The sequence below is a fragment of the Pleurodeles waltl genome, chromosome 3_1 (assembly GCF_031143425.1).
Source record: "Pleurodeles waltl isolate 20211129_DDA chromosome 3_1, aPleWal1.hap1.20221129, whole genome shotgun sequence".
Lineage (NCBI taxonomy): Eukaryota > Metazoa > Chordata > Amphibia > Caudata > Salamandridae > Pleurodeles > Pleurodeles waltl.
Window position 1 is genome coordinate 527787675 of NC_090440.1, and position 22085 is coordinate 527809759.

At 41.7% G+C, this 22085-nt stretch overlaps 1 protein-coding gene across 5 annotated transcripts in view; it reads left to right on the forward strand.

Moving 5' to 3' along the window:
- The window catches only part of ANKDD1A (ankyrin repeat and death domain containing 1A), a 315687-nt gene that overhangs the window by 287940 nt on the left and 5662 nt on the right, over positions 1-22085 (forward strand). For all 5 annotated transcript variants that reach the window (XM_069222814.1, XM_069222812.1, XM_069222816.1 and 2 more), the window contains 3 exons: positions 6143-6238; positions 6395-6596; positions 11958-12089. In XM_069222814.1, the coding sequence (XP_069078915.1) occupies positions 6143-6238; positions 6395-6596; positions 11958-12089 (430 nt within the window). The remainder of the gene's footprint in view (positions 1-6142; positions 6239-6394; positions 6597-11957; positions 12090-22085) is intronic.

A 22085-nucleotide genomic window follows, 5' to 3' on the forward strand; every position in this document is an offset into this window, starting at 1 on the left:
ATTTACAAGAGGAATACACAAAGCTCCTACCGCCCCATGAGACTTTTTTTTTACAACTGGGGACTACTAGTGTTCTGGATCAGGGAGAATGCAAGGGTCTGCCTGGCACATACCACTGAATCTCTTCCACAAGAACTCTGGACCTATCCCATGAAGAGGTTTATGGGCATTACAAAGTGCCTTGAAGGCCACATGTTTCTTGACTGGGAGCCAGTGGAGGTCCTCTAATGCTTAAGACATTAAATGAAATTTGGGTATCTTCTTTAAGAGATGGGCGGCGGCATTCTGTAGAAGCTGGAGTTGATTAAGTGAGCCTAGAAGAAGACCCTGATACAATGCACTGCAATAGTACAGTATTAGCACAATGACAACTGATTTTTGTAGCTCAAAAGGGATGAAAGAAGTTTCCTCAGTATTTTTAAAATAAAAAAGCAGGAGCAGATGAGTTTGCTGACCTGATCTCTAAAAGGAAGGTTGGCATCCAACATGACCCCTAGGTTCCTAACTTTTGACACCAGACTGGGAAGGGCGCCAATGGACAGAGGGGCCACCAGGAGGATTTCCAAAATGAGGTGTCTTTACCAAAGAGGAGGACCTCAGTTTTGCCAGAATCTTAACTTTAGGCAGTTATATCTCATCCAACTGGCGACCTCAGCATACAGTTGTCAAAGCTTTGAGAGACCTCTTCAGCATTGCTGAAATAGGCACAATAATTTGCATGTCATCTGCGTACACTATTGTGGAAAAGCCAAAAGATTGAATGAGTTTCACTAAAGGAGCCACATAAATGTTAAAGAGCATAGGGCTCAGTGATGAGCCCTGGGGGAATACCGCAAGCTAAGGAGAAGGATTTTGATCTGAAATCCCCAAGTCATACAAACTGTTCCCTATTGCAGAGAAAGGAACCCAGTAGGTCTAAAGGTGATCCGCGTATCCCAATATTGGCCAGGCAGTCGATGAGGACACTATGACTCACAGTGTTGAATACAGCAGATAGGTCAAGAAAAATCACTGCCACCTTCCCATCATTATCCGTGATTGTTCTTATCTCTTCTGAGGATACCACAAGTGCTATTTCCATACTATGATTAGATCTAAAACCACGTTGTGCTACATCAAGGATTTCATACCTATTTAGAAATTTTGCAAGGGTATAGTTGAGATGCTTTTCAAGAATTTTCACCAGCATTGCTGGGAGAGAGATAGGGTGGTAATTTATTTCCTCATTGGGATGAAGAGAGGGTTTTTTCAGCAGGGGAAGAATTGAGTCTTTTTTCCATTCATTAGGAAACTGACTGGAGATGACAACACTATACATTAATTTCGTCAGATTGGGTGCTATGTCCTGTATATGTTTTGGAGGACAGAGATCTGAGGGTGCGGATCTGAGGTCCTTGTCCAGATCTCAAATCTTTGTCCGTATTTTTGTTTTCCACAATGGAAAACCATCTCTAATTAGAGGTGGGAATGTTGAGAGGGAGTTTTCCCCATCACTTTTGGGCATTGGCAAAGTCTCAAACGAAGTGGCCTGGCCTTAACTTCTGGGTTGACTCATTGATATGCGTATGAAGCCACATGTGGTGTCACATGTGTATCGGAAGGGCCAGGGATGATTCCCTAGTCTCTCCCAGGTCCTTTTTCAGGACCAGGTTGGTGAACAGGACAATGGGAGGGACCTTAGCTCTTCCCAAGTCACAACCACTGACCTACTACAGTTTGGAAAGGATGTTAGGAACAGCCTTCTTCCCATCCTTCATCCACCAACCCTACCACTCTACCAACATAACAAAATGAACCATGAGTTGGGAATTTGAAAAAGAGGAACTAGAACCATTCTTTGCCCCTCCCCTTCCAGTTCCCATTTCCTGGTTCATTTTACACAGCTCCTTCTCTTTACAGGAGAAACATTATGAGAGGAATGAGCTGTGTGTCTGTGCTTAGAGCAGTGCCAGAAATTGTTTGTAGTTTTTTCATAGGCTACGAACAAATTCGGTCCGCTCCAGACTTCATGCTGGGGCACTATCTCAGCTCCTGATTCTCACAATGCAAGATTTATGTATTTTATATCTACTTTCCATTTTTTGGACAAACAGGTATGAAATGCTTCAGAGAAATCAGAAAGCTGTAGACTGCTGCAAAGTGGACACATTTTAAATTCATCAAGATATCATTTCTGTACTATGGTCAATGATTTCCTAAATAAATATGATTGTTTCACTTAGAAAAATAGTGAATACAAGTGAGGAAAAAAGGAAAATGGGTTCACCTGCAATATTTTGCACAAAAGGCTAATTCTCAAAAATAATCTACCATTACGTCAGTCAGCCTCTTCAGTAGCAGAATGTTTGTTGAGAAGCCCACAATATCAAGCACAAACAATCAAGCTGTGGTATACAAAGTTTTTTTCACTGTGTACCATCCAGACATCTCTCGATAATAAACAATTTAGTGGATAGAAATTGGGGTGAATGCAAGTCATGTGTTATTTAAATGTACTAAGAATTTGAGTTTATGGATAGTAATCTTATATAAAAGTCTGAGTTCTAGATTATCCATAATGCTAGGTGATTCTCAGGAAAGTGTCTTTAGAATGTCTGTCTTCAGAGTGACAACTTATAGTAGGAAGCTAAAAAGAAAGAGATATTCAACAGGTAATAAAATACATTCTACCATTATACATTCCAGCACTAGGTTCATTTTTGGGATGTCGATAGCTGCAGTGTGTGTCCCTGTAATAGTCCGACACCCAGGGAAATTGACCAACCTGAGTCATTTCTAGACACCTGAGGAAGTCCAAGGTGGTGGGGCTTAAAAGGATGCCACCACTTTTCTTTACATAGTTTGCCCTGCAAATGTCAAACTTTATGCTCACATTTCTGAGACAGAAGTTCCAGATTTTGTGAGGAACTGCAAAGGGCTCAACATCTAGTATCCTTCACTTCTTCAGATAAAACACAAGTGGATGGGCCAATTGTATTGAGGTAAAGAGGAACAGGCCAAAACAGTGACAGCAATGTCAGTGCGGCCCTCACAGGATTGAACTGTTTACCATTTTTATCGCGAGATGTGTGGGAATACTAGATGATAGGATTTTTACAGTTTGCCAGGACCTTCTGGAGTTTTCAATCACAGAAAGGTGACAACATTGTGATTTTTGTTTACCTATACTTTCACATTTGCATGGCATTCTGGGAAAAAAGTGCTAAGATTCACCCAAGCCACATTCCCAAACGTCTGGAGCTGGAAGGATTCCCTTAGTGATATTTTACCTTGTGGTCCAAATACTACATTCATTAGCTCCATGGAGGCTCCCCATTCCCTAGTGCCTAATGAGTTGATTCCAGCTCAAACTCATTACACAATAATAAAATGACTTGCACACTCACACTCAGTAGACCATAGGGAACACAGATGTGAGGCTGAGGCCTGGGTGGCCTTACTACAAAAGGTCATGACTCCCACATTGGCCAGTCAATCACTTGGCCATTGATCTTTCGCTCTGCCTCACCTCTCAAAAGAGGCAGAGAGCCTCCATTGTCTAGACCCTAAGAGGACATTGAGCTTTTACATTGACAGCACAAAAACAATCATGTGAAATATCAATTTTTTATGGCATTTTCTGGTATAAAGAATGGTAATGCTGTGCAAAAGAGCACCCTGTCAATGTGGATAGTCCTCTGCTTTAAAATCTGCTGCTCACTTGCCAAGTTGTAGCCCCCTGAAGTTCTGCATGTCCATTCCACCAAGACCAAGGTAGCTTCAGTGGTGTTGGCGAGAGTGGTACCTATTCTAGTCCTCTGCCAGCTTGCAAAGTGGGCTTTGGAGAATACATTCACAAAGCACTACTGCCTTCACAGTTAGGTCTGGCAGGAAGGTCACTTGACCTGCTCAGTCCTGAGGGACATTTGGTCAGAGTTCATTCCCTGGACCCTCCATCTTTGGGGCATACTGCACTTGTATCTATTTTAAGCATGAGGAATCTGTAGTCAGAAATATGCACCAGAAGAACAATTTAGTTACATTTTGTGATGTTCGTTCTGATGGATAACCTACCTCCAGATTCCACACTGCCCCATACCCCTTCACCCCATTATTTGGAGTGGGACATTTTATATCTAAAAAAGGTCCCAAGTTAGAAAGTCAGCTCACTCTCCCAGACAGTTAGTTCCATGCTCTGCGACTGAGGGCAGAGAAGGAGAAAGATATGGGTGGCATAGTGTGGTATTTATATGTGGCTCTGCTCTGTCACCACCAGGGCAGAGAGTCACATGGAGCCATCTACCAGTGTATGGTAGCATTGCTGAAGAATCCTCTTATTCAGTCTGGGTCTTGGCGATATTCTAAATCTTAGGTATATGCTATTAGATAGAATATCCACCAGAAAGAGCTTTACCTCAGTTAAGTAACTTGTTCATCAAAAATAAACATTGAAAATTATTCTTTTCACTTTTGTTCAGCAAGGCAGTGATATCAATGTAAACGTAACAATCACAATATCACGAGGGATCTAGAAATACTTGGCTAGACAATGTTCGTTTCAGGAGAGCAAAATACATCTATGAGCATGGTTTCTCAGATCCCCATAGAATGAATCATGATCTCCAAGGAAATGTCTTTCTTAGTGGAACTTCCTATTAGGACAAATGAAAGAAAATGGTGGCATTTCCTCAGTCAGCTTAGCCATTACTTCCCCAAACAATACAAACATTTGCTCCTAAAAGAGTTGGGCTGTTTCTGCCTCCAGGATGGGAATGTCAAGGAAACACACACTTAATTTAAGGGAATAAGGTGAAAAGAGGTACTTTTTCATGAAAAAATATTTTCTGAGTGGAGAAATTGAGCAAAACAATATCTCAATATACAAATCTGCTATATGTGCTTCTGTGAACAATTCACAGAAAGGATTACTGTTAAAAAAACTATGAGCTACATAGTTTTTTGTGAACACTCCATTGTTTGGGTTTTGTATGTATCCATATAAAGTGAGCTGTGTACTTTGACCGCAGGACTAAACCTAAACAGAATTCAGCCTCTAAAATAAAGCTTGTGATTAGGTCAGGAAGGCTATAATTACTAGAGTCAGAAACTGTGAAACCCCAATAATGCATGGTGTAGGAATTTTCAGGTAAGGTTAAATAGCCCATTACCAGTTTGCCTCTTAGGAATAGTGAATTATGAAGGGAATCTTGATGCTTCATTTGCACTGCCCTATGATGCCCTAACGACGCCATGGATGCACTGTATTTACAATACAGAGCTCCATGGCACACTTTTTCATAGATGCACCAAAAATTCAGATGCATCTGTGGTGTTAAACGTACCCATTGCTGGACTAGCATAAACAAATGATGCTATTCGAGCAATGTCAGGAGCCCCCATTGAAAAAAGCCCTGCATCAGGTTTACGCCTGCACTAAGCAGGCAGTAGAATTCTGATGCAGTGAAGTTGCAGAATAACACAGTGAAATGTTGTAAATTTCACTGTGTCAGTTCTTCGTGGCTTTTCCAGTAGGAACACCTACATTGCATACAGTATACCTGGTGCAGGTATAATGTGATGCAAGGCTTTATAAACTGACACATTGTGCCTGATGTGTCAGTTTGTAAATGTGGAGCAGTGTAGAGCATTGCTTTGCCACCATTGCTTAAAACAAATGGTGCAACGGTGACGCAAAGGCCTTCTAAATGAGGCCATTTGTTTCTGCACTGCTTTTAAAAAAAATTCTCAGTTTTATGCCGTTTCCCCTTTCAGATTTCACACTTTTTCCTAGAGAAATGTGCACGGGAAAAAAGATTGGAAGTGCAGTGATCCTAAATGAATCGGAAATCCTCAGCTCTTGTAACGAGGGCATTTGAATTTATGTACAGATTGTTATATAGTATGTAATGACTGTAATATGACAGAATGACCTAAATCTTCAACCGTTGTGACACAGTAGCCATTATGGATATTGCCGAGAAACCGCTGACTGACCCAGGTAAAACCCTCACCTCAGTGAAGCCTAGTCTAAAGTTCCCCTTTGTCCCTCTTCATCTGGTGATTGCAAATCATTTGGATTGTGTACTGGGTATGCATAAACCAACTCTCTTTCTCCATGTATATTCTATTCTACATTTTTTTAACGATACTTATCTTATTCCAGCAAGGGAAGACGTGTTTGGATGTAGCAGCTCGTGGAAACCATATAAACGTGGCAGACATGATCATCAAAGCTGATCGATTTTATAAATGGGAAAAGGTATTTAGAGTGGTTGTGAAACACTGGGCTTGTGTCAGCTGTCGTGCTTCGATTTCTTTTTCCAAAATGTGATTTTGTTTCATGCCTGGAGTGCATGACATCGACCTTTATTGTCTAGGTGTATGTACTTCAACCCAGTTTCTCTTCACATTGTAGGACAACCTGAACAGCGACTCTGATTCCTGGGTGGACCAGCATTTAACCTTCAAGCAGGACCATGGGCTGGAGACACAACACATTCGATCTGTGATGTGGCGGCTAGCCACGAAGTACCTCAAACCCACTGACTGGAAGAAGCTGGCACACTACTGGATGTTTAAAGATGGGCATATCAAAGCAATCGAGGAACAGTGGACAGGTTTGATCAATATCCAGTATTCTGAACAAATGTTCCTCACCCTATATTTAGCAATGTATATAACCCGCCCTATAGAATACCAAAATCCACTGCAATCTCAAAAGATGTCAGATGTTGTCATCTCAATATGGCTGAAAAAAGTAAGAAAGCAAATGGGTCTTTCCTTTGATTTGATTTTTCATTGTAACATCACTTTGCAACACTAACTTAAAAGTGGTTCCAAATCTCCCCTGACATTAGAGAATAATCGGAAGTGTATTTTAAGAACTTAGTTATTGCTAAATTGTGTAACAGTTTTACAGCCGTGTTGATTAGAAATCTTATAACGTGAACATTCCCAGCAAAAGCATTAGTGTGTTTCCTCCATTGTGCAGCCGATGTTGGAGAAACAGCTACACTCCTTTGCCATGGCTCAATAATACTGAGAGGCAGCATGAAGGACTTGCTCCTTTGTGAAAGTAAAATAAGAATTTTGGTGTGAATTCCATAAACTAAGTCGTGCAGAAAGGTGTAGCAATGTTGCCTATTTGGGCACTATAAGTTATTATTATTTTGTTGTGTTAAAATCAATAAAATAAATAAAACAATTAAAAACAAAAAACCTGTTAACTAAAACAGCACAACTAGGCGTCATTATATACACAAAGTTGGCTGCCTTGTGATATATTCATTCTGAAGTAGTGACTTAGAAAATCCCTTCTGTTAGTTCGAGCTTGTGGATTGTGGAAGCAGTTAGTAACCTAAATCTAAAACTTTTGTGAGTTTACTAATTTAGGAATTTGTAATGAAAAACAATACTGCATTGCATCAATAAATGTAGAAGGCAGATATTTTATCTGTAAGTCTTACAATTTTGGAGAGAGACATAGAATCTAAGGATACATACATAACGTCACACAGCCTACATCTTTTTGAGACACTAAATCAGGATTTCTAGGATTCTTCAAACTGATGTAGAGGAGTATGGAGTAACCTGAACCTTATATAGTTCATTTTTTCTGCTTCCCAGTAGGAATTGATATATTGTTGACTCACCATTAAATAAGAGTCTAATACTAGATCGAAGTGCTTATATGTCAGTGATATTAGTAGGTCGTTTTCTCTGTTTTTGTCCCTCAAAATATTCCTTGTTGTTGCTTTTTTTATTGAGCCTGCTCATCCTCTTAAGCAAATCCACGGGAGGAAGATTATATTCTTGAATAGGCTTCTCTATACAGGTTAAACTTGCGTCAACCTTGTTATTTAATTTTGACTTTAGTTCATCAAGTTTCAACCGTTTTAGAGCATCCTTTCTGGTTCTGTTGCAAGTGCAAATGTAGTTAATCATTGCAGCAATGTGAAGAGTAGCTAAAGATTTTATATTGAGGTCAAACCGGATTTTGCAGTGTGGCGTTGAGGACCACGAATTTATCAAAGATCTAACATTTTCATAAAAATGCATAGAAATAGTATACATTTCCAGCACACTTTCATTATTAAATATCCGTGAGACATATAACAGCATCGGATAAAGCTTAGAACTCAATGCAGTAACAAACAGTCATAGATGTTGGCAAATAATTTCACTGATTTGGGGGACTATTTATATTTGGTGGTATGCATACTCTATTGCAACAGTGGCAGAGTATCTATATTGCCAGAATAGTGGCCCGTCTGTCCGCTTTAGAAGTGGGCAACCATAGACTACTCCATATCCGCTGTGATTAAACCCCTCCGACTACCCTGGGGCTTAAGGGCCATCGAAGGCAGACCTCTAATTCTGACCATCTAGTTGCCTGTCACCACCAGGAAAACCCTGGTGGCAAGGGGCAGTGAAAACTACTAAGTGATCCCCTCGCCATGGGGGCAGACTCCCATGGTGAGGGGCGCATTATCTCTTATATTTTTTAAAAGAAAATCCTGTTTCTGGATTTTCTTTTTTTTTTTAAAAAGAAAACTGTTTGTTGCAGGGCTCCATCATGTTGACTGCCAGCTTTGGGGTCATTAATAAATCTAGCCGGAAGTCCGTCCACCAGGGTTACAGAGTAGTTTACTCTGTCACCCTGACAGAACAATGAGGCATTCACCAGGGTTTAAAACGGCCCCTAAGTCATGATGTTTGATTTTTGTTTTTTCATAGAGGTGTGGTCAGCCCAGGATTATTTGCTGTCAATGGTAATTCCCAAGTAGTCATATTTATTTACTTGGTATATGCTTTGATGTACTAATTACCATACTAGTTGTTCCTTAGTTTTCCCCAAAAATATTATTTTAGTTGAATTCACAGCAAGGTCATTCTCAATAAAAAAAAAGTTGTGCAATCTTGACAGTTGATTTTGTAGGCCAATAAGAGTCTGTGAAATGATCATCAAATCATCAGCTAAGTGAGTGATGGCTTGTCACCTAATTTTGGAGGTAGGCCTTTTAATTGGTCCAAGTAATGAGATACATCAGAGACATACAATGAATAAAGAAATGGGACTAGGATACACCTTTGCTTTACTTTTATTGTATATTTTATGTGATACAATGTTATTATATAAGTTTGATTCTTTACCTGGTCTCTTTGTGTAGAGCAGTTATGAGATACAAAAGCGAGTGATCTATTCCCCTTGTTGATCATTTCTCACTTGTCACAGCTTAGTTTGTCAAAAAGACATAGGGCCTGATTTAGAGTTTGGCGGAGGGGGTTACTCGGTCACAAACATGACGAATACCCTCAGCCATATTACAATTCCATTATAGCCTATGGAACTTGTAATATGGAGGACAGGATATCCGTCACGTTTGAGAAGGAGTAACCCCTCCCACAAACTCTAAATTAAGCCCATGGTGTAGTCTGGTATAAGTAGAGAAGAGTTATTTTTTCTAAATGTTTTTGCCCTAACAGTTTAAGCACCATAATATTATCCATCATAGAGCATCCTGCCCGAAAACCAGTTTGATTTGCCTTGAAAAAGTTTTAATCAGTCAACCAGGTAGTCGATTTGTTCCATAAAAAAATTACAAACAGCCTCCTTCAACATCAAGAAGTGCTATGCAACAAACGTTTTTAAGATTATTTTTGGGGCACTTTTGTGAATTGGGTCAATAATTGAACCTTTCCAAGATGGTTGATTTTATCCTGTGAATATAGCTAGGTGCCTATTGCATTCAACTCTTGGCATGCAAAAGATGCAAAATCACTTAACAGTAACATGCCTACTGGGTACAGCCATGCCTTACAGGTACCACAGGCGGGGGTAGTGGATACGAGGAATATCAGAAGTTCCTCAATAGTCAGTTGGGGGGATATTATGTTTGTGTAGCTCACCATTTCTGCAGCAATGTATCTTTTTTTTAGATTTTCAGTGGTAACAGTAAAGTCAGTTTGTACTACGTTTGCAGCTGCAGCTCAAGGGCCATATTATTGAAATTGTTATACCTATTGTAGGAAATCTATTGTTTCTGCATGGTCAATCCAGATTTCTGCCCGTTTTCTGTACACTATTTTTGCTGGCTTTAAAACTGTGCACTTTACCTCTGCTAACCAGGAGTAAAGTCACTGTGCTCCAACTTTAAACATTATTAAATTGGTTTGTTCCTGATTGGCACATCTAACTTTTCTGTACATCCCTTGTATATTAATTGCTACTTGTGGACTCTAGCACCTATTGTGCCATCCACTACTGGGATAGTGCAAGCATGGGTACACAGGCCTACCCTGTGTAGCATGACTGCTGCAGTGTAAAACCGGCAGTACACCTGTCAAAATATCCTTTTTTGACAAGTAAAATCCTCCCCTTTTTAATATTAGTAAGAAACCCCTATGGAGGCATTGGAGCCATCAAGGTAGGGTGCATGGTATTTAAAATTGGAAGAGGTAGAAATTCAATATAAACATGTCCATACTGCGCCACTTTGTAAACCCTTGTGCCACATCATGACTGTGTCAGGCATAATGTATGCAAGGGGGGCGTTCCGGCACTAGGAGGCCGGCAAAAATGGTGCAGTGAAATTTAACAGATTTCACCATGTCATTTTTGGCATCATTTGTAACGTCTGCTCAGAGCAGGCATTAAAATAATACTCCCATAGAAACCTATGGGCCTCCTTGCACTTTGCTACACTAACCTCAAAGTTTTTGATGCTAGTTTAGCAAAGCACCACAATGTCCATACTGTGTCCATACTGTGACAAGGCTCAAAAAACTATTTGTGTGGTGGGTGGCATAGCCATCCTAAGTAGGAACCAGATTGCAGGTTAAAATACTAATACTATTAACAGAGGAAAGGTTCCAGCTAGAAAAATATTTAAACCATCAGTTATTTTAGTTAATAAAAATCTAGTTGAATGGTAAATTGCCTTTTTAACAAGTATTAAGGAAAATACACTTTCATAAAGTTACCCTTTTCCTGCCAGAGATTTCTAGAAGACTAATTAGCATTAGCTCAGCTAAATCCCATCCTGTGCACAGCCTTGAATGAGGGGCGGCATTCATGCAAGATCTGCACAATAGGTGACTTTAATGGGGCAGGGATGTATCTTCAGGGTGGAGGCTGGGGATATCCCAGTGACATCACCATGCCAAACCCTGCTTGATAGGTCTGTTTGAGCCACATGTAACAGGACAATTTGTGTGCATCATTTGTCTGTGTGTTGCAGGACCCTGCTTTTGCTGCTGTATCCCAATTTGTTTGGGTATAGGGCCTACTTCAAATTGGAATTTAGAGTTAGATGTGGGGTAGTGCACTCCCCTACACACCGACAACCCACAGAGCCCAAGTTTAGTTTCGCAGCAGACTTTTACCATCTTGAATATTCCCTGACACATGGCATGTTCGGCCTGTTTGCAGTAAGGGGAACAGAAACAACTGAAAGAGTACGGTTGTTCCCAGGACTTTTTGCTCCATTGGCTAGGGAGTGCCCAGAAGTCATCCCCACTCAGTAGAAAGTGGCAGGTATATATGTAGCATCCAATCAGAATATTTTCTGGACTTGCAGTAGATCAGAAGAGAGGATTGGACTTGCTGTCTGTCACCTGAGAGTAGCTTTGAAGAAGAAGTGGACATGAATATTTGAAGCATTAATGTCTTTACAAAGGGCCATCATGTCCTTGTTTTCTTGGAATGAAAAGACTTAATTTGTGTCTATCACTTCAAAACTAAACCAATCTGGCCACCAAAACTTTTAAACATCTTGGAAGCTTGCCTATGGCAGTTGTCATCTTATGCAAACAAATGCTTTGAAAGAGAAGGTTTCTTTCTAGTAGAAGAGGATAGTGGAGAACAAGATTTTGTTGAAGGTGACACTGCAGGTGAATCATTAGTGTAGATGCATTGTTTATTATTTCCATGAACCTGTAAACCGACTGGTACTTATACTTTAATTTTCTGTTTGCAGGCAGTAAAAGCTATAGAGATCATGGCCACAGAATGCTGTTGATATGGCTACATGGAGTAGTCATGTCAGGGGAAAATCCCATCAAGGGGTTGTATGAAGGACTGGTGGGCATTGGCAGGAGAGATTTAGCAGGTAACGTGTCTCCACTATTGTTTTCTTCTTCTCAAAACTTATCTTGAAAATGTTTCAAACTTTTCTTCATAAAATCCGAAATCAGTTGTACGAGAAGAAACTGACTTACTACCCTAATTTTACATTAGGCGGTGCGTAAAGACAGTTAGGAATCATTCTTAGGGTCCTTTTGCACTTAAGTTTGAGAAAGGGATTTACAGATTAAGGGTGCAAAGAAGTATTAGGAGCTGTCTTTATTTACACTTGGGAGTTCTTATGCACAAGCTAAGGGAGAAGAGTTTAACTGCAGTTAGCGTCATCCAGAGCTGTTATTGCTGTTCCATACATAAGGTCTGTGAGCAGAGGGTGACCAGTTGTACACTTTGCTGGGACTTCTTGTAGCGTTTGATGCTCTTTATAGCCTGACGCACTCATATTTCCAACAGTGGGTAGTCTGTATCTTGTCAAGAAGACAGACCATTTGTGGACCACTTAATGCCTCTTTATGCAGATATTTTGTCACCAGCTGGAGGGTAGTGGACTTTGTAGTGTGGCCACTTTTTAGTCAGTCCCATTACTTTCTGAAGATTTTTTGTAGGTGTATTTTAATGACTTACAACAATTTACTTCTCACTTTTTCTCATTCGTTTTTCCTTTGCAAGGAACTGACGCATCGGCTCTGAGGCACCAGTTTCCATGCATCACCCTGGACCCTCCCCTCCAAAGAACGCCATGTTAGTACTGTATTTACAAAACAGCACACTATGGCGCACGTTAGGACAATAGTGTCAACATTTTTTACGGTACTGTGATGCTTGCTGGACTAGCGGCAACAATTTTGGCTAATGCATGTTGGCTAATGCACTAGCGTCACTTTACCGCCTGCCCTGAGCAGGCGTTAAAAAAATGGCTCTAGAATGGCACAGTGAAATCTTGTACATTTCACTATGCCATTTTTTTGGGCCTCCCTGCGGGGTAACGCAGGTATAATGTGGTGCAAGGGGTTACAAAGTGGCACAATGCTTGCATTGCGCCACTTTGTAAATATGGTGCAGGGTGAGGGCCTGTTTAGCCCCTAATGGGCGCAAGGGGCTTGTAAGTATGCCCCTAAGTGTTCTGAGTAGGGGTAAAATTAGGGTTTGGGTTAGGACAAGTGCTAGGTTGGGTGTTAGTCTAAAGGTTAGATTAAGATTTGAGTAATGACTAGAGTCAAGTTTAGGATTAGTGTTAGGATAAGAGTTATGGTTAGGCATTAGGATTAGATTTAGGGTGAATATTATTAACTATATATGAAGGGTTATGAAAAAGGCCAGAGTTAGAGTTGCAGTTAAGGTTAGTTTTAGGCTTTGAGGTGATGAAAATGTTACAGTAGGGGATAGCTTTGGATGGTTATGAGGATCTCCCTTGGTTTAAAAAGAAAACAAATAAAGTCAAAATATCTGTCACAAAAATTCTGAATGTTAGTGTCTCACATCCTGCTAGATCCATTCCACCCCCCAAAATCACTCGTATTGCTTGCTTTGAATAAAGGATGCTTGGAAAGTGGTTTTAAAACCCATAACCTCCCAATATCTGGTTATTGTAGAACTATTTCATATAATGTGGCAAAAAGTACCCGAAGTAGCCCTGCAGTGGGGGCATGCTGCATGTTGCATTCTACCCATCCGCCTAAGCATCTGTGGATAAAACTATTGTGCATGAGCCCAAGTGGAGAAGAATAGCAAGGATTCTCATAGTCATTTTAGCCTCAATTGAGTCGTCATGCGTTAGCATACCAACATAACTCTCCCAAAACGTCTCAACGCTAAAATTGGATCAGGAGTGTTAACAATCTGTGAATGGCATATTCTTCAAATACCCTTGACAACCAGAGGCAAAAGAGTTACCTTGGACTCTAGCGTACTAAGGGGCATATTTAAGAGCCCCTAGTGCCACCTTAGCGCACCCTAGCATCATTTTTTTTACGCTAAGGTGGCGCTAAAGTGGATTTTTCCACACGCTATATGTACAAAGTCGCTCAATCCATGCATTGCGCCACTTTGTAAACCCTTGTGCCACATTATGCCTGTGCCAGGCATAATGTATGTAAGGGGGGCGTTCCGGCACTAGGAGGCCGTCAAAAATGGCGCAGTGAAATTTAACAGATTTCACCATGCCATTTTTGGCATCATTTTTAACGTCTGCTCAGAGCAGGCATTAAAATAACACTCCCATGGAAACCTATGGGCCTCCTTGCACCTTGCTACACTAACGTCAAAGTTTTTGATGCTAGTGTAGCAAAGCACCACAATACAGTAAAAAATGGTGATGTTATTGTGCTAACGACCACCATGGTCCGCCGTATTAATGTCGAATCAGCTCTGATGCTCCACTTTTTCTTAAATATGGGCCTAAATTCGGGCAATAGGTCCAAACTACTACTATACACTTTGAAGGTGTGATGAAGCTGAAGGTATATATAGAACTGGAATCAGTTTAGTGTATTCAGCCATCAGTCAGCAATTAGGGTCAATCTCCAGATTGAAGGCTGGATCATCCCAGTCCCCAAACATCCAGTTACATCAGCTAACACCAGGCTGCTATTGGAATGTGCCTTTGTGTATTTAAGAAGAGAGATCAGAGCCCATGTCCCTGCCCACAAATATCCACTAATTGTTGATTGTAAGTAAGTAAGTAAAAACAATTGGAGGAGTAGCACAGGGGTGGTTCTGCAGTAGGTATATAAAGCGAGGCAGGGAGATCGTCTTAAATAATGCACATCCGCTCCATTATGGAGAGTGGAAGGAACCCAAAGCTTCGAGGAATAATCTCTTGCGATGAGTGAGTGCTTGAGTGGGGTAATGTTCAAATTCCATGCAAGCGTGGAGTTTCGAGCAGTGTGGAGACCTAATTACTTTTTTAAACCATCTTTATTAGCATTTTAGCAGTTTTTATACATAACCACAAAAACAACAGAATAACGGAAGAGAAGTAGTCCCACCCATGGTGAAGGGTGATTCTGGAAAAGTACAGTGCTAGCAGAGCTCATGCTGGTATTGCACATATAGGATTGGATGTGCCCCAATCTCTCGGAGTTTAGCAGCCCGGTCGAAGCAGGTAATGGGCAAAAAGTGTCTGAATTCAGCTGGATAGCACAGTTGAAAGAACTGGTAATCAACTCAATAACTGAGATTAGGTGGTTCAAAGGTGGGGGCACCCTTGGTCAAAACTAGGCTAGGGCAGTTGGGGCAGCCTGGCAGGTATCTATGTCAAGTAAAGGGAGACATTGCTAGGCTGTGAAGCCCCGTCACACAGTTACATGGAGAAGATGACCTAGATGCTACGGAGATAGTGAAGAAATTAGGTCAAATAATGAATGTGAGGAAGGATTTGGGGATTATGGGGGCGATAGCATATTCTTTTTGGGACTCTATTTCAAGCCTGCTAGGAGGGTATCCTAGTCCCCCGCTGTAGGGTGTTTATGCGAGGCCATAGCTTCTTCTCTGTGCAGTGCCTTACTGTCATCATCGGTCCACGTGATTGTGGACTGACACCATAAATGTGGGGGGATTAGGGACCTTAGCTTTTCAGCGCATGGTGATAACACACTTGGGCAAGAGTAACGCTAGGTCAGTAAAGCTGTTGGTGACCTTGTGGTTTTTGGATTTGTTATAAATACGTAGATCACATATAACCTGGTCATAGGAAATATTTCTCTGTGAGGAGCGGCAGGTATCCAGTAAACAAGACCAAAAGGTGACAAGGGAGGAGCGTGACCATAGCATATAATTGAAGTCTGCAGGTTCCGACAAGCAGTGGGGAGGAGGCTCCAGCACAGAGGAAGTATTTGTTGATCACTGTCTGAGAGAGGTAGACTCTGTGAAGGATGTAAAATTAAATGAGTTTAAATCTCTAGTTGCAAGAAACCGTGGGGATATGCCACAGCTCTGGCCCTTTTCTTGTCATGGAAAACTTTTCCTGCCTCGGTTTCCCATTGGTCCCGCAAATGCTGTAGTGAGATGTGTACATGTGCAGTAAGAGCTCTGTAGAACCAGGGGATGTGCCTACGATGGTGGCCCATTGTATAATGAGACTAGACCAGAATGTTTTTCTCCGGATCCGAATCTATTATATGCAAGTGAGACTGATGCAATGCAGGAACAACTGACCCTCGTGATTGGAGAACTCCTCCTATAGTAGGCTTGCGGATAAAAGGCTACCATTCAGGAACAGGTCACCAGATGTGGAGATGTTGGTGTTGTGCATAGCTTAAGCATAGGGATAATCATTTGGTGATGTGCAGGCTTTGGGAACAGCAATTTAAAACAGTGCACAGCAGGTATGAGGAACCCAGACCAGTATTTATATTCTTTTTGTGCGCAATGGCATCACTTTTTGATGCAAAATCGGCACTAATTTACAAAATACAATTATATTTTGTGACTTTGCACTGCTTATGCATAAAAAAATGACACAAACGCGGCGCAAAAAAAGTATAAATACGGGCCCACATGTCTGAAAACTTCCTGAGACCAGGAGGCTACTGAGCTTATCTGGGTACAGCAGCTGCCTCGAACAACAAGTCTCCTTGAGTGTCATTCCAGATTGGTAACAGCAACACCATTGTAGTTAAACTGCCAAATAATATTGTTTGATACATGGAGCCTCAAGGCTTCCTGTCATGACCCAAAAGTGCATCTTAACTAGCACCACTATGCTACAGCTCTTATTCCAAAAGAGTAAACTAAGCAGTTCACCTAAGTCACAAAATAACCTCAGCATGAGTACTGTGAGGGGCATTACAGTGGTGTAGGAGCTGGGGTAAAACCACCATCTTGGAAAGAGGAGCACACCCAGTAAGTTTAACCAGAAGCAATCCCAGAATATTTGAGACCCAAGAGCTGACACTGCTCTAATAATGTTGCCATCTAGGAGATCACAGTAGATCTCAATTCTCAAATAGCAAAAAACTCCCTGCCACTTAAGAGGTCCATACACTGAACTCAGCGGCATCTGGGAGCAGAGAAAAGATTCATGATTTATGCCAACTGTCCTGCAGACTAGAGACCCCCCCAAAGAGCCTAAGAACCCAGGCAATATCTGAGAGGTCCCCCAAAAGATCTTTAACATATATCGCTGTCTAAAGGGAAAGTGCATGAGTTCTGAGAGGAGAATACTACAAGCAATACCCGCCCTTCCCCCCCCCCCACACAACCTGTAGGCCAGGGGGTTCTATTGCCAAGACAAAGCAGGTGGGAGAAAGGGCAGCCCTACTGTGTCCCCCTGTCAATCTGGAATAGAGGAGAGAATAATTCACCCAACCTCACCCAGGCAGTGATTATTAATGTAATGAGCCAGATGGTGTGTTCCCCAAACCTGGATTGCTGCAAGACCTCAGAGGTACACACAGGGCAGAGTGCCCAACACTAGATCTTGTACTAGAGAAGCCAATCTAGGGCAGTATGGTGAGGCGGTCTCAAGAAGTTGATATAGCCTTCTCAGAGTCAGGAATGTATTCTGACACTGGATAAAGTTTTTCCGATCCAGATGGATCAAGCAAGGTAAGCCGCAAAGGATTCCGGATGCTAAAATTTGCCCCAGGATTTTGTAACCAGAGTTATGGATGGATATTGACCTATATTAGACGGGGTCTTCAGGATGGCATCCCTGTTTCAGTAAGAGAACAATCGGTATTTCATGGAGGAATTGTGATACAGAGCCATCCTCTGCATCTTCCTCATATGGGGAGGCATATTTAGGAGCTTGAGAATCAGCATATGTTAGGTAGAATTACTCTGGGAAGACATCCATGCCTGGGTTTTTCCCCCATAATAACTACTGTATGGCTTTCTATGACATTCTGGAGCATGTTGTGGGCTTCAGTTCCCTTGTGCCAGTTAGGGAGGATGCAGGGGAGGAAGGAGAGGTTGATCAAAAAGATGACAGCAGTCAATGATGAGACAGAAGGGCAGCTCTCATTTAATTGCAGAAAATAATCATGCAGCCCCATGAGAATCTCATGTTGGGAGTAGACCAAGGTTTGCGGTGTTTGCCTCAGGGCTGTCATGAATGCCAACCAGGCCAAGCGACGCCCAGCCTTTTCACCTTCCATATGGGTTTCTGGCTATGTAGGCAGTGTACTACAGGCATCTCAGCTTTCGAGTAACAGAGCCCTTAAATTTCAAGCTTGGACAAATCACCTACCAACTGCCCTTCCAGGGAAAGGCAGGAGGACTTGGTCTTGGCCAGTTCTTTCTCCTGAGTTTTACATGTGTTTGTGACCTCATGGATGCAGTTTCCCCAGCCCGCTACCATGTCCCATTCAGTCAACCGAGAGAAAAGGTATCCCTCATTCTCTTGAAAGCATTCTCAGATTCTACCTGCGAGTGGCTAGGTCCTCTAGCACTCCCCCGGCAGGTGCCAAGAAGCGAACGAAGGAAGGGACTTGCCCCAAGCTGTGCCAGTCTGGGGAGGGTTGTGGAGTCCTACGTACGTAAAATGAGCTTTCACATACAGGAGCAATGTATGGGCCGGCCCGTCTGCATTGTTTCCCTTTATCATCCCATATGTTTATTGAATCCAGTTTGCATGGGGACCAGATGCATTTCCATTAATACCGGGTATTTCCAGTAATCTGGGGAACAATAATATTCCTGTACATAGACAGCAAATCATCTGCATATAATGATACTGTGTTCTCTGAACAGTTGTTCCAATGGAAGCCTAAAATCTGTGTGTTTCTTTGAAGCCACTTCACAAGCAATTCAATGACTGTAGTGAAAAGAAGTGGAGAAAGAGGAAAACCTTGAAAAATGCTTGTTTATTTGGAAAGGTAAGGTGAACACTCCAGTAGCTCTTACCCATGCCCATGGCACGGTATAAAAGAGTTTAACACACCTAAGAAGTAGTGGAATAAACTTAATGTTCTGGAGAACTTGGATCATGAAGGGGCAATAATCAGTGTCGAAGACCTTGTCAAATTCTACTAAACCAAAGGCCAAAGTTCACATAAGTGCCTCAGATCTGCCAATGAATGTGTAGAGCCATCTAAGGCCGTGCCAAGTGCTGATCCCAGGCATTAAACCATTCTCGTCCACATGGATCTGAGATCAAATCACTTTAGTTCACCTAATGGCCATTATTTTGGCCAAAATATTTTTCACATTTATTACAAAAAATTAGGCGGTGTGAATGTCAGTCAGTTATGCGTTAGTCGTGCTTTGGGATTAATATGATTGTATCTAAACCAGGGGCCACCAGTAATTAATACATTTTGAAGAATTCTATGGGAAATTAATTTGGACTGTTGCTTTTTAGTTTTAGTGTGTCTGGCAACCTCTAATCTTCTAGTTCTGATTTCTTTTTGGGTCTGGAGTATTCCAGCTCTAGTTTAATGATTGACTCTCTCTAGCTCTATCTTGAAGTTTCCCACTGTGGAGAGACTACTCACTTTCCAGTATGACAGCCTGACATTCTTCACAAAGGCTGAATACAGATTGCATTGAACCCCCACTGAGATTGAACCAGGTCTTGCAGTCCTCCTCTAGAGAAGCTGCAAAATGTACTTCCCTTATATACCAAGCATATAAAGGCCGAAAAACACTTGTGGATCCCCGATGTCGGTCCCAAGATACCTTTCAACAGGAGAATGGTCCAATAAACCTCTTGCCAGTATATTAGCAGTTTGTAACCCTGCCATTTCGACTGGTGCCATAAAAATATGATTTATATGAGAAAAGGAACTGTGGGTGTCATCTTTACCATGTGTCTCAAAAGCCAAAAGACCGCAACATTTGGAGATAATGGTTATTTTGTGAGTGATAGAGGAACTCTTAAAATCTAATGTTGAGTCAATAACTGTGTTAAAATCTCTCCCAATGATTATTTGCCCAGGAGTTGTTCTGGTTAACAGGTCAGTAAGTGCCCCCAAGGTTGTCTCCATCAACTCCATCAAAGTTGGGACAGACATATATATTTCTGAACATCCAGATCCTCCAGAGTTACAGAGATCAAGACAAACTTACTCAAGGGTGTTGACATGTGTGTCAGTGATAATGAATAGAAGGTTTTCCAGAGAAGAATTGCAATTCCCTGTGAACCTCTAGTGTCTCCTGCATTAAAGACTATTGTGTAGGCATTCCATCCTAAGAATTTAAAATATGTACCTAACAATGGGTCTCTTGAATTAAAAACACATCTAGCTGGTGAAATTTAGTGTATGCTAAAATAGACCCTCTTGTAATCTTATTGTTGAGACATTGTGAAGAGATGGAGCGTGTAATAAAAAACAAATCAACAAATTTAACAGATCTACAGTTAACTTCGACCCTCCAACACCTCCCCTCATAACTTCTGTCCCTTAAGCATCTGTCGCCCTTAACACCCGTGACAGCAACAATGTTGGAGCCATGACTCCTGGCCAGCAGACATAACTGCATTAATCTTTCACTAGATTGTCCTCTATCGCCACTTGTGGCCCCCTGACATAGAGGCAGTTCTAGGCGAACACCCAGTTGCTAGCATAGCTAAAATATACAACACCTGTAAAGGCCGGGATACTTGTGCCACTTTCAGTCAACCTGTGTTTGGGACAAACCCTATATGGTGAGCAGTGTGATCTCTTCTTCTATGGTGTCTGTATTCAACAAGCTCATCTGAAGGGATTTCGATCTGTTCTGCTGTGTAGTACCCTTCCATCGTCTCCTCCTGGATTGTTTGTCCTCGGGAGCTTAGTTGCATTGCTCAATGCCCCCACTTTCCAATAAGGACAGTAGCTTCACTCTTTGTTAAGATAGGTCTACCCAGTCCCATGCACTTTCAGAAAAAGGATTTGCCTTGGAACATAACATTTAGCCTGCCCAGGACAAGGAACATGTATGTTAGCCACAAATCGCAGAGTTTGACCTTAACTTAGACAAAGGATTTACACTGCTGTGTAACATGGGCAGTATAGCCTGGAAATGTAATAATTTTGGCAGAATTACTCAGAGGCAGGTGGATCGAAGAGTATTGTCTTAATCAATGTAGTTCAGAATATTACAAGTCATAGGTCGTACATGTGCCTATATCAGAGCCTTACCACAGGCAATTTTCTTTGGCTGATCAATTGTGACTTTTAGCCTTCTCTCGATTTATGGCTGTGTGGTTGATTTCACTCCCCCCTTGAGCCCACGCAGTTTGTTTATCTTCACGTGGGGGCTCAGGGGGATCTAGTGCAGTTACTTCATCCCTTTGGGTGCTAGACCACTGCCCATCGCCCACACTCGCACCACTGCACTGCACGTTCCTTCAGGGTGGGGGGGTCGCTCATCACCAGGCTGTGTGGCATTACCTACTACACCTCAGAGGGGGAGGTAAAGCAAGTCCACAGCTGCACCACACTTCAGTCCTGACCCAGTCCATCACGCAGGCTCACCAGAAATTAAGCACTGGGTCTGAGTCCTGGTCTTTTTTTAGATCCCTCCCCTTTAAGGCTATATCCACTCTATGCCTTCTCAAGAGCAAGGTAAATGGAAACACGTGCACTACACTGACAGACCAATTAGGGCAATCCTTAATAAGCCTTCCTGGGATTGCTTAATTTTTCTGCCACGGACAAGATAATTACCTTTAAAGAGTCTAGTGAACTCACACTAGTTGTCTATATCCTCCTAATGTTTGCCCATTTACATTAAATTTAAATTCTTGGCCTTTTCCTTGCATGGAAATGTATGGATTTTGGAAAGCAGGTAGTGACAAAACACTTTATTTTTGCCGGAAGTCTCAAGTATAATTATCATGTCTTTAGCAGAATAAACAAACCGCCTCAGGAAGAGCTAGTAAATCTCGGGAAGGGCTAGAAGATCAATGAGGCTTCCATTTAGAAAATACAGGAAAAAGCATAGGAGGTTTGGGGATAGTTCTGGTTATACTCTCTGATGAGAGGGTAAGTGTATTACAGATTGCCAACAATAATAAGTGATGAAGATAATAGAGTATAGATTGTTTTACCTCCTGATAATAATCCTGACATGAGAGTAAATTCCCTATTTAATAACA